This window comes from Balaenoptera acutorostrata, chromosome 5 (assembly GCF_949987535.1).
Source record: "Balaenoptera acutorostrata chromosome 5, mBalAcu1.1, whole genome shotgun sequence".
NCBI classification, from domain to species: domain Eukaryota; kingdom Metazoa; phylum Chordata; class Mammalia; order Artiodactyla; family Balaenopteridae; genus Balaenoptera; species Balaenoptera acutorostrata.
Window position 1 is genome coordinate 35,139,323 of NC_080068.1, and position 15,305 is coordinate 35,154,627.

General features: G+C 50.2%; 1 protein-coding gene across 2 annotated transcripts in view; it reads left to right on the forward strand.

Annotated features, from left to right (window-relative positions):
• Positions 1-14,701, forward strand: part of FHDC1 (FH2 domain containing 1) — a 38,460-nt gene extending 23,759 nt beyond the window's left edge. For both annotated transcript variants that reach the window (XM_057547455.1, XM_057547454.1), the window contains exons 7-12: positions 2,111-2,181; positions 2,282-2,389; positions 4,150-4,220; positions 6,697-6,814; positions 10,098-10,262; positions 12,292-14,701. In XM_057547455.1, the coding sequence (XP_057403438.1) occupies positions 2,111-2,181; positions 2,282-2,389; positions 4,150-4,220; positions 6,697-6,814; positions 10,098-10,262; positions 12,292-14,310 (2,552 nt within the window). In that variant the 3' untranslated portion in view covers positions 14,311-14,701. The remainder of the gene's footprint in view (positions 1-2,110; positions 2,182-2,281; positions 2,390-4,149; positions 4,221-6,696; positions 6,815-10,097; positions 10,263-12,291) is intronic.
• The last annotated feature ends 604 nt before the right edge of the window (positions 14,702-15,305 follow it).

Genomic DNA, 15,305 nt, shown 5'->3' on the forward strand with positions numbered 1-15,305 from the left:
TCATGTTTTGTGTCTGTGTTGTAGTATGTGGTGTGTGTGTAGTTGTGTATGTGGTGTGTGTGTAGTTGTGTGTATGTGGTGTGTCTGTGTGTAGTATGTGGTGTGTGTGTAGTGGTGTGTGTCTGGTGTGTGTGTAGTATGTGGTGTGTGTGTAGTTGTGTGTATAGTATGTGGTGTGGGTGTAGTTGTGTGGTATGCAGTGTGTGTGTATGTGGTGTGTGTGTAGTTGCGTGTGTATTATGTGGTGTGTGTGTAGGTGTGTGTAGTATGTGGCACATGTGTAGTTGTGTGTAATATGTGGTGTGTGTGTAGTATGTGGTGTGTGTGTAGTTGCGTGTGTCTGGTATGTGTGTAGTATGTGATGTATGTGTAGTTGTGTGTGGTGTGTGTAGTATGTGGTGTGTGTGTAGTTGTGTGTATGTGGTGTGTGTGGTGTGTGTATGTGGTGTGTGTATGTGGTGTGTGTAGTGTGTGGTGTGTGTGTAATTATGTGTGTCTGGTGTGTGTGTACATGGTGGCGCGTGCTCACAGCCTGGGCCCGGGACCAGCTGCCTGTCTCCTCCAGCGCTCTGGCCTCTGTTGGCGGCTGGGACCCTGCTTTTCCGGAAGCATCCCTCCTTCCCTCCTGACTCCTCCCCAGGCATCTCCTGTTCCTCTTCTACCAGCTTTCCTGATGTTTCTGCTCCAGTGGTGTCTTCTCCCACCCGCGTCCCCTCCAGACTCTAACACCTGGTGGGCTCATTACATTTGAGAGAGAGCAACTTGCTAATTTTTGCTCGCCCCTTGGATAGCCTCCTCAGGTTGCTCTAGTGTCTCATTCCATAGGGTTGGGAGCTTGCTTTCTGGCATGTACGGCACTGAGAATGCCGGCTCCAAGGCAAAGTCTCTGGTGCTCCCTGGCCCTCACAGTTTCCAGCATTCATCAGCTGGGATCTCCAGCCTGATTTCCTCCTGGTCACTTTCTGGATTCCTAGTTATTGTGGTAGAATGTTTATTCCAATTTGGTTTTCTTGTTTAGTTGCTCTGACTTGTATTAAGTTTTTCTCTTCAGCTCATCATATTTTCTTCATTTTAGAGAGGAGACTAAGAATTAAGAAGAATTTTCTTCTTTCAATATAGAGGCCTTTTAAAATTTCTTCCTGTGTCAAGCCTAAAGCAGCAATTTTGAAAGAATTGTCTCTCCTGTTCAAGTAGAGATGGGAAAATATGTTTTCATGTTGAGTGATGCAAATTTGTGGCCACGGTGGAAACGTTTCTTATCTGGTTACTCTTCAAAACCTGGCCTTCTTAGATAACACAGTATAGGCAGTGACCCAAGTGTAAATTTTTGAAAGTAATACCAGACTTAATGGAGAATATTAACTTAACAATATCATAGGTGACATTTTATTACCTATGTATACAGTAATTTTAATAATTAAATTTTCTTTTCAGCTTTTCAAATACATTAGCAATTTTTAATATTGTTTATTTGCATAGGTGTCTGTACAAAAGACTTCATGTTTAACGAACTAGTTTACCAATATATGACAATGATAAGTTCCTTGTTAAACCTTTAAGCCAATCCAAATGAAATGTAGAGTTTTAAATAAAATGGAAAGGTTCTCTGGGTACTTGCCGCTAAGGGTTGGAGCTTTGCAAGTTATTTACCTGAAATCCCAGCCTGTTTACTTTTTATCTCCTCATAGCTCATCAGCTGAGCAAAATGCTGTGCACTATTCGTTGTCATAGTCCATAAATATAGTCTCAAAGGATATAAAGGAAACCATAAAGAAATAACTGCTGAGAGGAGATTATTCCTGTAACACAGTGTGCTGCTTTTCCTAAGGCTTTTGTATTCTCCACTCCTTGAAAATGTTCATTATCAAAGTATGTGTGATACTTAAGGGTCATACATATTCGATTCCCAGTTGAACACTAGCATGTGCATCACCAGTAGCCAGTGGCACATTAGATACCATGCAGTGTGCTACTTTGTTTGTTTCAGTCTTTTATACAGTTTAAGGTCAGAGCTTGCTTCAGACACACTTGAACTTGGATGTGGTAGCTGTCTCGTGTGTGTGTAAGCTGAAGCCTTCTCTAAGATACCGTGGTGTGTTCTTTCTGACAGAGCTGATGTCATGTGAGGAACTACATTCGATATTACACTTGGTGCTGCAAGCAGGGAATATCATGAATGCAGTAAGTGAAGCTCAAAACAAAATTTTAATGTTGTATTTCCAACTTTATTTGTCTGTCTAAAGGTGTATGTATATTTTTTCTTTTGATTTGTCTTCTTTAGGGAGGGTATGCTGGCAATGCAGTAGGATTTAAACTATCTTCTTTGCTCAAATTGGCAGACACAAAAGCAAATAAACCTGGGATGAATCTCCTGCACTTTGTTGCACAGGTATGTGGAAGTGATTGATACAGAGAGAGAATGTACGTTACCCACCCCCGCCCCCAAGGCAGTGAAGTTTTTCAGAGGTGTAAGGTGGCATCAAACAGAGTCAGGAAAGGGCACCGTAGGTGCCAAGAAGGTTCTATTTGCAGATTCCTGAGTTGGGCTGCACCTGGGGTTACAGGCCTGGAGGGAAGTGGAGGGGTCGGGGGTGAGGCGGAGTGGTGGCTGGGGAATCTGGACTCCACGCTTTAGCCATGGGGAGCCAACAGAAGTTTATACACAGCACCACGGCCTGACCAGGTATGTTTTTGTTGCTAGGGAAATGAGGCACCGTGGAGGGTGGGTTAGAGTGGAGAGAGAATAGAAATAGGGGTACCTCTTGGTGGAAGTTGGCGCTCCTTGTTTGGCGAGAGTTGAGAATCAGAGTAATGGCCACAGGGATGGAGAGCAGGGGCCTGGGTGTTGAAACATTTCCGAGTTGACCTGACTAGATTTTTGACGCGTTGTGTGTAAAGAGTGGAAGAGTCAGAGCAATGAGGAGATCTCTTGCATATTTTCCTTGTGAACTGGGGGTTACAGGGCCTTGCCGTTCACACAGCGTTTGGGGTCTGAACCCTGTCCATCACTTGCATTTTTGACTGGGTCTGTGTGACACCCCAGTAACTAGTTACAAAGCCAGAGATCAGCCAAGGACAGTTCTCTCTTTGTTGTTAAATTATCTCAAAGAGCGAATTGTGCTGGTTTGTTTTTCCCATTGAATCTCCTTGTTGTTTTGACAGCGATCACATAGATACAGCTTCACCTGGGAGGAAAGCTGTGTTGCAGCCTTGTTTCACGTATGAGCTTCAGAATAGAACGGGGAGATTTTGACTTGTCCTTTATTAGCTGTACTTCCTCAGACAAGTTACTTAAGCCTTAAGTTCCTCAATTTCTTCATCTAATGATGGGGGGTAGTGATACCTCAAAACTAGGTAATTGAGAGGGCGGAGGGAGATAATTCCAGAACGCGCTTATTAGCTCAGTGTTCCAAATATGGTAAGCTCTCCATAAACAATACACACTATTATGACTGTATTCTTCAGAAGACAGAGGGCACATTGAACTTGGCACTAATTTTTGCCAATTTTCAGGGCATTGAAACCAGAAAATGTGTTCCTCATCCCATGTGGCTTGCAGCATCTCCCGGCTGCCCTTTTAGATCCCCATATCCAGGTGCTCTGTGTAGCTTGGCCCCTGCCCACGTGGGGAAGTTTCCTGAGTTGGTAACTGCCCCCTTCATACCTGCCTTCTTTGTACCCTCTGAACAGATGAAGGATCCAAACACCCCCATGGCCTGTGCACCTTCTGATTAAACTCAGTTTGCAAACTGGTCTAACAGCTGCAAGTAGCTCGGTCAAGTAGAGGCATACTCATAGGTATGGGTGGTATTTCAGCAGGATGTATTGGATTCTCTTAGGAACAATGAGCCCTGCTAAGCCGCCGCCTCCTTCCACTGAGTCTTCATGCACATGAGTCGTGTTTCATGTCAGGATCAGTTGCTCTGGGAGGTTAAATGTTTCTTGAGAGTAGGAGAGTTCTGGTCAGTCTTACTAAGAATATCAGACTAAGAGTTCATGACTCAGTGAATTGCTTTGAATGTATCAAGCCTAAAAATGGGAACAGTGATTTTATGGTTCCTTTAAGCCCTGAAAAAGTTTTCTCCATATAGTGGATAAAATTCCAGTTTTATCCCTATATAGTGAGAGAAAATTCTGGTTTTGTTCCAGGAAGCCCAGAAGAAAGATGCCGTGCTTCTAAACTTTTCTGAAAAATTGCATCATGTTCAGGAGGCTGCTAGGTAAGCAAGGAAGAGAATTGTGAGAACAAGGTTTTTTGTTGTTTTTCTTTAACTACCTTCTTATGAAAACTGATGAATATTTTACAACTTCTGGATTCAGGTTTGAAATTTTAAAAGTTTTATCTTGTTGAACTTTCAGACCTTCCTTTCATTTGGTTACAGAGGTATGTGTGCACCTTTGGAATTTGGGGGTTTTGAAAAATTAATCTTTATTTTTAATCTAAAAAACTCCTATTGCAGTCTATTCTAATGAATCTCATCAGTGTAAAAATATATCTATCTATATATATATATATGGATTAAGAACTTCAAATACCTCCACACCCAAAAGATAGGGCTCAAAGAACACAGCCTGTTACGTTGGGAGTTGGTATATATCAGGCAAGCTTCCAGGGTCATACATCACTGATTCCTTTAGAATCTAACATGGTACGTTTATTTTCTATTGCATTAAAAGAAGTTGGAACCATACCAAGGGCTGTGAAAGGATTTTGTTTTAAATTAGTCACTCAACTTTGCAGAGAAAGTATCTACCAAACATAAAGCTGTATTTACATCACTGTTTACTTCTGATCCTAATATAGATGTGTATTTTAACATAGCTGTAATCTGTGTATACATGCTATTTTGAGTCCTGTGCTTTTAAATTTACAATACATATCCACGCATCAGTGGTAAATGTTCGACGACCAGCTTTTTAGGGAGAAAAGTCCTGATTTGTAGCAACTGCTGATTTCCATGGCGTAAATACTGCTGCCATGGCTGATCTCAAGCTCCCAATGTGGCACTGCTGACTGTGGAGCTGGGGAGGGATACCCACAGCCACAGCTGCGTCCCATGGCTGGCTCCAGCACCTCACCTCACGTATCAACCCAGTGCATGTCATCTGCTTGTTATCTGAGGGACTCTATCCAGTTGGGACAGCTGTGAACCGTATGCATAAACACATGAACCAGAGCTTTCTAAGCCCCACCCCGCCACTGGCCCACATCTCGGTGTTACTGACTGCAAACATCTAACCACAGATGACATGTCTTTCCCAAAGTGAGATTATCCGTCCAAAGGTGTAAACAGTTCATAGTTCATATTTACAGATCACCAGAGTATTCTCCCCAAAGAATGAGCATTTTCAAAGATGTAAACTGTTTTGGTTTCTGAATTACTAACAGAAATTTGTGTGGGAATATTTTTTCCACTTCCTAGTATGGAAATGTTTCTAAGAGATACATAGAGTAATAACCATTCCATTTCTGGTCAGAGTTAGATGGGGAAAGTTAGCTAGATATTGTCTTAGAAAAAACTTATTTACTAAGGTTATTTATTTGAAATGGAAAGTGAAGTACAAACAGGTCATAGGTGGGTGCTGGTGACCAGTGATGGTGGAAAACTATTTTTTTTTAATAAATTTATTTATTTTATTTATTTATTTTTATTTTTGGCTGCGTTGGGTCTTCGTTGCTGTGTGCGGGCTTTCTCTAGTTGCGGCGAGCAGGGGCTACTCTTGGTTGCGGTGCGTGGGCTTCTCATTGCGGTGGCTTCTCTTGTTGCGGAGCACGGGCTCTAGGCACACGGGCTTCAGTAGTTGTGGCACGTGGGCCCTGTAGTTTTGGCTCACGGGCTCTAGAACCCAGGCTCAGCAGTTGTGGTGCATGGGCTTAGATGCTCTGCAGCACGTGGGATCTTCCCAGACCCAGGGCTCGAACCCGTGTCCCCTGAGTTGGCAGGTGGATTCTTAACCACTGCGCCACCAGGGAAGCCCCTGAAGGTGGAAAACTATTGCATAAAAAAAAAAGTTAGAATTGATCATGGAAGCATGAAAGCATCTTGATTTATGAATTTGCTAATTGAATTCCACCTGGATTGAGGTTTCATCTATTCGCTTTACCAGGCGACATAAACATCATTCATGCTCTATTAATCTGGGTGTGACATATGTAACAAAAGCCTTGCCATCAATTCCACCATTTCTCTCCAGAACTGTTAGCTGTGTGTCAGTTCTCTCTAAGACACAGGGTGCTGACTCTGGTTGCCTGTGGCGAGCAACATGCAGTCTGTGTAGTGTCTCCGTATCACCCTTAGTATCCCGTTTATCAGCATGCGCTGCCTTGCTTTTCACGGGTTAGAGCTTTTGTATTTGCGTTTCATGGCCAGAGGAAAGTATAAGTATCTGAGTCCTGCTGAATTCTAAGGCTGATGGCATAAAGATGTTCAGACCTAGTTCATGAAAAGCTTCACAAGTCCCATGCTTTTGGTCATCTCACCAGCAAGAATAAAATTACAGCCTGCTCTTTGAACCAGTGTGTGTCTTTAGGAAGGAATCGCCTCTTAAGGAAACATAGGAGGAAACTCTAGATACAGAGGTCGGTAAACGTAATTGCGGTAGCTCTCCCCTTCTGTTTCCAGGGTCTTGTCTGATGTACCTGCGTGACACCTGGCCTCCTGTACCAGGTACCCACTCTCCCCTTTCTTCTTTCAGATTATCTCTGGATAACACAGAGGCAGAGCTGCACTCGCTCTTTGTCAGGACAAGATCTCTAAAGGAGAACGTCCAGCGGGATGGCGAGCTCTGTCAGCAGATGGAAGATTTCCTTCAGGTGTGTGTGTGATTCGAGTCAGTCCCTCTGATCTCATCTTCAGCAGCCCCTCAAGGCTGGTTACGTTTGCAGGGCTGTTTGTGGAAGCAGCAGGTTCCCATTCATATTTTTTCCCCCAAGTCGGTAAAAGGAAGTTTGTATTTCAGTGCCCAGCCTTTGCTGGGCTGGTTTTTTGGCAGGGGATATTGAATATGGTCTAACCCTGAGGCTTTGGTTAGGGACAGGGTCTCTGTTTATCTCTGCTCTGTCTGCATGATGGCATCGCCCGGGAGTGAACTGGGATCCCTTATGCTTACACTTGGCAGCTTCTGCCTGGCAACTCAGGTTTTGCTTCTAAAGCACGGTTCAGGAGTTCCTGTCTCCCACTTGAACTTTTGGACACCAGTAGGAAGTTCCACGGAGATCGTTAAAGACAACCTGAGCACTTGGGCTGTTGTTCCTTCAGTTGTTTTTGTGGCAGAAACAAGCTCCGTTTTGGCATGTTTTACAGGGAGGGCAGGAGAACACACCAGAGCCGGTGCCTCTCACCACCCCAAATGCACCAGCCCCACAGGGTGTGGCAGGAGCTGTTCGGAATAACATCAACAAAACCCAGCAGAGAGAACATGTCTGTGACAGCTCACTGTGACTCACTAATCACAGTCTGACATACTTCTTTTATCTTCCTTATTTTTTTTAAAAAAAGGTGGCACCTTTTCATGCTTTCAGTCTTCAGTGAAATGGTGTGCTGCCTTCAGTGTCAGGGCTTCGAGGCTCATGAGCTGGAATACATGAGGCAGGGCCGCCCTGGGCGGTGGAAAGGGACCAGTGCTTTTGAGGGTTGGACCAACCTCAGCCTCCCCTCGTTTCCTTGTAATGAAGTCACATCAAATGCTGTGAGCTGCAGCTCCCGTCAGCGAACATTTGATTTTGTTTGGCTCTGCTGGGAGTTTGTTTTTATTATTAAACACATGTTCTGTATTTTCTTTCATAAGTCACTAAACTCTAATTTTCCCTTAAAAGTGCACAGATTTTCTTCTCAAAGTGAGACAACAAAGCAAACACCACCACAGAATCATCTAACAGTAGCTAGGAAAACACTCAGCAGTAAAGACAAATGGAACAAATCCAGAAATTCAAGGAGAAGGCCTGTCACACATCAGGAGGAGGATTCTGGAGGTCTCATTTCTCAGTTCTTATATTAAATGTTAATCTCTTATGATAAATAGTAGCACAGAAAGGCTTATGATGCAAAGCCATACCCCCGGACTGCTCTTCAGAAGCAATCTTGTTTTCACTCTGAACTCGTCTTCCTGGTAGTCATCTTTATCTCTCTAAGTAAACTGTTCCACACAGCTATTTATTTTTCTTTTTTAAGTTCACTTCCTTTTTAAATGGGGGAAATACAATTTTTTAAGTTAGGTTATGGTCCGGCCACGAAGGGCTCTGAATGCCAGTCTGAAAACTTTGCTCTCTAAGCCGTGGTGAACCATTTTTGAGCAGAAAAATGACAGGAACACAGTTTTGCAGATATGTTTCAGTGTTTTGACCCTTTGGGTGAGAGGTACCAAGTGCACTGGTGTGGAACTTTGGTCCACAGCAGACAAGTTCGAGCTGGAAAGTTGAGTTTGCTGCCACAACTGCCAATCTGTCATTCATGTTTTGCCAGTGTCACTTTGGGCTTCTTCATCTGTGGCCTTAACCATGAGGAAAGGGTTCAGCAACCAGCTCTTGGCAAACAACTCTGAGCGTGGTGGCTTTTCAGGCCCTATTCAGAATGTTTCACTTTCCCAAGTCCTAAGGGGACTGCAAGCGCTCAGGCACTCTCCCTGTCCCCACAAGATCTGCGATGAGATATCCCAGGTGGAGTAAGCGCCCATGAAGATTCTTGTCAAAGTCTTGTTTTTCTGCAGTTGAGCTGTTCTTGGCTGGAATCCACCTTTCCCCCTGTGTGAGAATGACAGGCAAAGATTTATCCTTCCATTAATACCCTTCTCTCCTCGAAGAAAAATACAGCGTGAACGCACACACTGCCTCGGGTTACTGACTCAGATGGTTACTTTCTCTGGTATTTGGTTTCCTAAATAGTTTTGGTTTCCTGCTACCTCTCGAATGTGTTTGGTGGAAGAAAAGGGCTTTGAAGGGGGTTAGTGTGTGGGTAGGTGTGAGGGGACGCGTCTTCTCGGAATTTCTCCTGAGATTCTCTTTAGTGTTCCAGCAGTGAGCCCATCCGCCAGGTGGGCAGCCCGCAACTTCACTATTTCCCACGCCCAGCCCTCCACCCAAGAAGAATTTTCTCAAATAGAAGTGTGATTTCATAAAGGAATATACCCCATGCATTCCTTCTTCATATAAGCCTTGTTATCCAGTGAAAAAGAAAGCACCGTCAGGCTTCACTGTGACCCCAAATGCTGTCTCCCCGGGGATACATCTCCTCTACCTGCTGCTTCCTCACCTCAGCTCAACAGGAAATGTCACTGAGCTGCCGTCGGGGACATTTGCTTGTGCCTTTGGCCCTGGGGATCCCCATCCTGAAGGGGCTGGGGCTCAGTGGAGGAGAGCGGGCTTCCTTTGGCCCCACTGTGTTGCTGCAGTACTTGAGTCTGTATGGGCCTTGAGACGTTGTCCTAGAAGAATTAGGGAAAAACAAAGAGGCCAAGAGGATTGATTTGTATAGGGCAGTAGTTCCAAGCCATGGGTACCCATCAGAACCTCCTGGGGAGTTTTAATAAAGTAATGGCAGGTCCACCCCAAATCTACTGAATGGCTTGGGGGTGAGGGGTGCAAGCGTGGGCCATAGACAGAGCTGACTCAGATAAGAAGCCCTGGCTGGGCATTTGTCCCTGCGGGGGTGACACTGACCCTGATAGAGCTCATTTGGGGGTAAGTTTAAATCCCTCTCAATGGGGCAGACCTCTGAATAAGACAACTGGTCAATATAAGTGACTTCCGGGACCCTGAAGTAGACCCTTGGCCCGGTATAAGCCTCAGTCATGAGAGAAGGAAGAACAGATACAGACAGATGCAGGGTTTTCCTTAACAACACCAACTGCACTCCTGTGCCATGTGTCGAGTGATGTTACAGGGGAACATTTGGTTGGTGGCATCCTCCAGCTTAAAGCTCTTCAGTCTCCTGTGGCTCTCAGGCCTTGCACAGGGGTTCCCGTCGCTTCCCCAAGGTGTTGTTTGGGGTGAATTACTCTCCTGTCAGCTCTGAGGGACGTGCAGTGAGACCTGAAACTGAACCCCAGGCAGCAGGCAGAGCGCTTACCTCAGCGTGTGCTGTTTGTCCCCTTCCCCGCAGTTTGCCCTGAAAAAGCTGGCAGAGCTGGAGCGCTGGAAGCAAGAGCTCCAGGATGAGGCCCACACCCTCATCGACTTTTTCTGTGAAGACAAAGACACCGTGAAACTGGACGAGTGCCTTCAGATATTCAGAGACTTCTGTGTCAAATTCAACAAAGCAGTGAAGGTACGGCTCTGTGTTTTCTGAGTTGTCAGGATTTTTCTTTTTCCTCTTCCCAGCCAGCCCTCTGCCTGTGGCGGAAAGGTGCTTCAGCAGCTCCGCGGCATTAGGAAGGTCTGGCCCCGGCGGTGTTGCCCAGCTGTCACTCGGGATTCCGGGGAAAGGCTCTGCCCTCTCAGCCCCGAGCCTTTCCCTGTTGGCAAGAGTCTAGTGTTTGGCTGCCTTTGCTACTTAGCTGCTCATTCCTACGCTCGCTCTGATGCCCTAAAAGCATTTTGTTAGGTTTTTTTAGGATGGCAGTCACGATATTAAGAGGCCTCTTTGAAGACCCTTCCCCCTTCCCAGGAGACATTTTCCTTTTCCAGGGGGACCTTTGTCTCAGGGGGATGATGGGAAGGCCCTCACTCCCCTGTTTTAAGCTCCATAGCCATTGCCAGGGGTTGGCATCTGGGGAACCAGGCTGTCCTCGGCCAGAGTGGGCTTCAAAGTGCCCGGATAGTGAGGGAGTCTGCTGCGGTCTGAACATGACTGCTGCTTTCTTGCCCTTCAGCCTCCGGGTCCAATAATCTCTGAGTTCATGCAGAAGCCAGAAAACTTTTTGGGGTGCTTGGCTTTGCAAACAAAACTTTCATCTGTCGATTAAAAGCAAAATAACATCCCATCATTTCAGGTGCTGATAAGGAACAAAGTACTCGTGGGTCACCTCTTTCCCTATATTTTAAGTGCAGATTTGTCCTTAGCTGAATTTCTCTGAGGGGTTGCTCAAGCGTCTCCCCAGCCCTAAGTGAGTAACTGGAGTTCTCAAGCTGCCTTTCTCTGTCCAGCGAAGAGGAGGCTGAGCCTGTGGCCACGTTTCCTCTCCCGTATCCAAGCAGTGAGGTCAGCAGGCAGAGGCGCTGGTGGGCGGTAGCGGCCAATTTGGCTCTTTCTGAGGCCCTCACTCCCAGTCAGAATTCTCCAGGCCCATGAGGCCACCTGTATGATGCTCTCAGCCCAGCTGTCCTGAGAGCCAGGAGCTGGCCCCATGCCCTCCCACAGGCAGCCTTGAAAGGAGAAGACCCGGGACCCTGGGGAGCCCGAGGCCAGAGCTGCAGGAGGGGCCCAGAATTTCCGGTCAGAGCCAGAGCCTCTCAGAAACTTGGAAGGGAAAGTCCACTGTTTGAGGAAATTGATTTTCAAGTAAAAAGCGCTAACGATAACAGATTTGGGTGCGACATCTGCACGTTTACGTGACACGAGTATATTTAAGGACAGTAAAGCGTGCTTTGGTGTGTGCATTTGTTCCGGTTCGGTTTGTTGCGGGAGGGCTGGCTCCTTGGAGCAGGGAGAAAGGTAGAAAGATTTGTAAAGCAAATCCTCCTCTCCGATTGTGGGAAGTGGGTGGGGCATAAGGGACAGAGCCTCGGTGGCATTTCTGGTGTTTCTTTACCAGGGAGCATTCAGAGAACACAGATTGAAAGGCATCTCTTAATGTCTTGAGTCTACATTTATGCATCCAAATCATTGTTAAGTAGAATGTGTGCACATGAGTGTGTGTGTGTAGATGTTTCCATGCAACACAGATTCTTTTAACACCCATAGTATTTTTCTCTCTGCTCTTGCCTAAATAGCACTTTCCTGGAAGTCCTTTCTGTCTTGCCCTGCTTAGAAACCAAGTTGGGTTTCCTCCGAGTTGAGGTCTTGGGCATGTGTGGAATCACAGCCCGCACTGAGGGCACAATGCCTTGACTGGAAGTTGGGCCCAGGGATCTGATGACAACCTTAGGCAGATGGTTGGGGCCAGGCCTAGTGTGCACGCCCGGTCACGCCCACGTTGCTTGCAGAGAACCGAGGCCTCCAGCCCTCCCGGCACCCATGCACGTGCAAACACACATTCGCATGCAAACACAGGCCGTCTCCCTCAGTGAAACAAATGACCCAGGTCTCTCCTCCAGCCTGTGTCTCTCAGTGGGGTCTTAGGGTAGCTGTCTCTGGAATTGCAGTTGGGTCCCATGTGTCTCATGCATCTTCTGGCTTCTCTCCGTCCCTCCTTCAGGACAACCACGACCGCGAGGTGCAGGAGCTGAGGCGGCTGCAGCGGCTGAAGGAGCTGGAGCAGAAACGGCATTCCTGGACGGCTGGGGAGCTTGGATTCGGCCGGAGCAGCAGTGAAAATGACGTGGAGCTGTTGACTAAGAGGGGCGTGGAGGACCTGCCCCCTTTCCTGCACTCCAGGCCCATCAGCCTCTCCTACCGGCCCCCCAACACCCGCCGCTCCCGCCTCTCCCTGGGCATCACAGCTGACCGGGAGCTGCTGACCTTCCTGGAGAGCTCCACTGGCAGCCCCGAGGAGCTCAAGTTCCACAGCTTGCCCCGGAGCTGCCCCCGGCAGGCCCCGGCCAGCAGAGCCCGGATGGAGCCTGGAGAACAGAGGGACCAGGGCTCCAGCCCAGCAGACAGACCTCCGGCCTCGGAGGGCCAGGAGGAAGCCCCCCACCCCACCTCCGCTTGGCCGAGCCAGCTCCTGGCCCCCGGGCCTGAGGAACCCGCCTCCGCCTTACCCCGAGTTCGGGGCAATGGGGTCAGCATCCTCCGAAAGAGGAACAGCGAGCCCGTGGGCCTGGGTCCTGTGCGGTCCCCTCCACTCTCGCTGTTGGCTCTAGGGATTAGGGAGCATGAGCTGGTGACAGGTCTGGCCCAGTTCGATCTCCAGGCTGCCAAGGGCCCGGAGGAGCTGGCCCCGCTGACCGTGAATGACTTCAGCCCAATGGAGCTGGCGTCCGTGGGGGATGAGAGCCCGCAGTCCCTGGGCGCCAGCAACGGCAGCCCGACGCCCGTGGGCAGAGGTGCCCAGGGGGGTCCCATCCTGGCCCCGGGGGATGGCAGCGCTGCCCCGGATGAGCCCATCAGCGCGGCTCCGGTATCTGAGGGCAGCAGCGACCCCGAGAACCAAGATCCTGGGCCTCTGTTCTACGTCTCGGACACCACCGACTGCTCGCTGACCCTGGACTGCTCGGAGGGAACCGACTCCAGACCCGAAGGGGCGGATCCGGGGGAGGGGGGCGACGGAGAGGGCTCCGTGTCCTCCAGGGCCGGGGAGACGGGCGGCAGCCAGGTCTCCTCAAACCCCGCCCGCAACCCGCCTGCGGAGGCTCCCATTGCCGCCTCCGCCTCCGGCGGCTCCGTCTCGGGGAAGAGCGAGCCGGGCTGCGAGGGAGGCCTGCCCACGGACAGGACGGCCAGAGGGAGGGAAGTGATGGCCCCGAAGAGGGGCCCCCTCAAACAGGCGTCGGCGGGGGCGTCCAGGGCGGGGCCTGCCCGGCGGGGCGCGGGGGCGGCAGGGCCGGTGCGGGCGCTGACTGGCTGGGAGAGCGAGAGCATGCGCAAGGTCGTGCCCATCTCGCGCGCCGGCCGCGCGCCCCCCGCGGGCAAGCGTCCCCCTTGCGAGGCCCCCGGCGGCGCTAACCCGCCGGCGCCGGTGTCGCGCCGCAGCTCGGTGCTGGGGCCCCCGAACGCATCGCCCGGGAGGCCATCGACAGCGGCCCGGCCCGGGAGGGAGCCCCCAGCGCCGCCCAGGAGCTCCTTCAGGAAGCCCAGCGCCAAGCCCCTGCGCAATGTCCCGCGGCAGAAGCCCGAGGAGAACAAGATCTGCCGCTCCGGCGCCCAGGGCCCCGACGGCCCCGAGGAGCCGCCCCGCGCCCCGCCGGCCCCCAGCGCGCCCCGCGGCCCGGCCCCGGTCCCCAGCTTCGCCCGCAACACGGTCGCCTCCTCGTCTCGGTGTCAGAGGACCGACTCCCCCCCTGTGGCCAGATCCCCGGGCCTCACCCGGACTGTGTTGCAGCGGCAGCTGAAGGTGAAGGGTGGCCCCGAGGACGCCGCCCCCAAGGACAGCGGCGCCCTGCGGCGGGCCGGCAGCGTCCGCGCCCCCCGGAAGGGGCCCGAGTCGGCCGAGGGTCCCGGAGACAGCGCCCAGGCCCCGCCGAAGGGCCGCGGGGCGGGGGAAAGGGCCTCCTTCCGGCTGAAGGATGCCTGTCGGGGGGCGCTGGGGAAGGGGCTCCATCCCTTGTGGAAGTGAGGGGCGTCCGCGCTCCCCTCTCGCCTCCTGGGGTTCGGGTGGTGAGGACTGACTTCTGCGAAAGGCCGACCCCGAATGTCTATTCCACATAAAGTCCTCCGCCGGGGCCACCTGCCAGTGCTCCTGTCACCGAAGGTGCAGCCGTGGGGCCCGCCTACCATGCCACGCTGACCCCGGCTGGACGGACGTCCTGCCGCCATAGGCAGGCATCTCCGCAGCGCCCAGGAGGTGGACCAGGCGGACCCCGTCTCCCAAACAGACCACAGAGACCCGTGAACGACTCAGACGAGGAAAATGACTTTCCTGTGTAACAAGTAAAAGAAGATTTGGGGCCAGTTTTTATATATCAATGACTTATTTTTTAATATAAAAATTAAACGTTGTTTTAGTTGGTTCCTTTCACGGAGTGAAATGCGTCCCAGGGGGAAAATGGTGAAGATGTTTTTATCTTCCTGTGTTCCCTGGCCTCAGGGTTCCACCTGCCCACCCCGTGCATAGCTGGCAACTGGACTTCCGCAAGCCCTTGGGTGTTCTGTGGTTGGCCCCGTCTTCCTGAAGACTTTCTTCTTTGTTCATCTCACCCTGCTGACTTTGGTGAGGGTTTGGGGGTGGACAGGAGGGAAAGTGAGACTGGTGGACGGAAATCGGGTGCTCCCGTGTGTTGGGACAGGCACCGTGGGCAGTGGGGCAAGTCTCCCCTGCAGGTGGGTGGCAGCCCCTGGGAGAATGCTGAAGCTTCCAGAGTTTAGAGGTGCCATATTTTGATGGAAGGTCATCAGGGACTGTTCAGCTGAGCACATCTGTCCCGTTGTGTTTTCTCATTTGAGTATCTGTTGCAAAACTGAGTGAAGGCTGCTATGACCTGTGTTCGCTCTAGTTACAGGGAAGAATAAACCCTTCAGTCTCCCACTCTTTCCTTTGCTAATGTGACCTGGAGCCTGGAGAGAAGCTCTCTCCTCTCTCCTCTCACCTCTCTCTCTCTCTCTCTCTCTCTC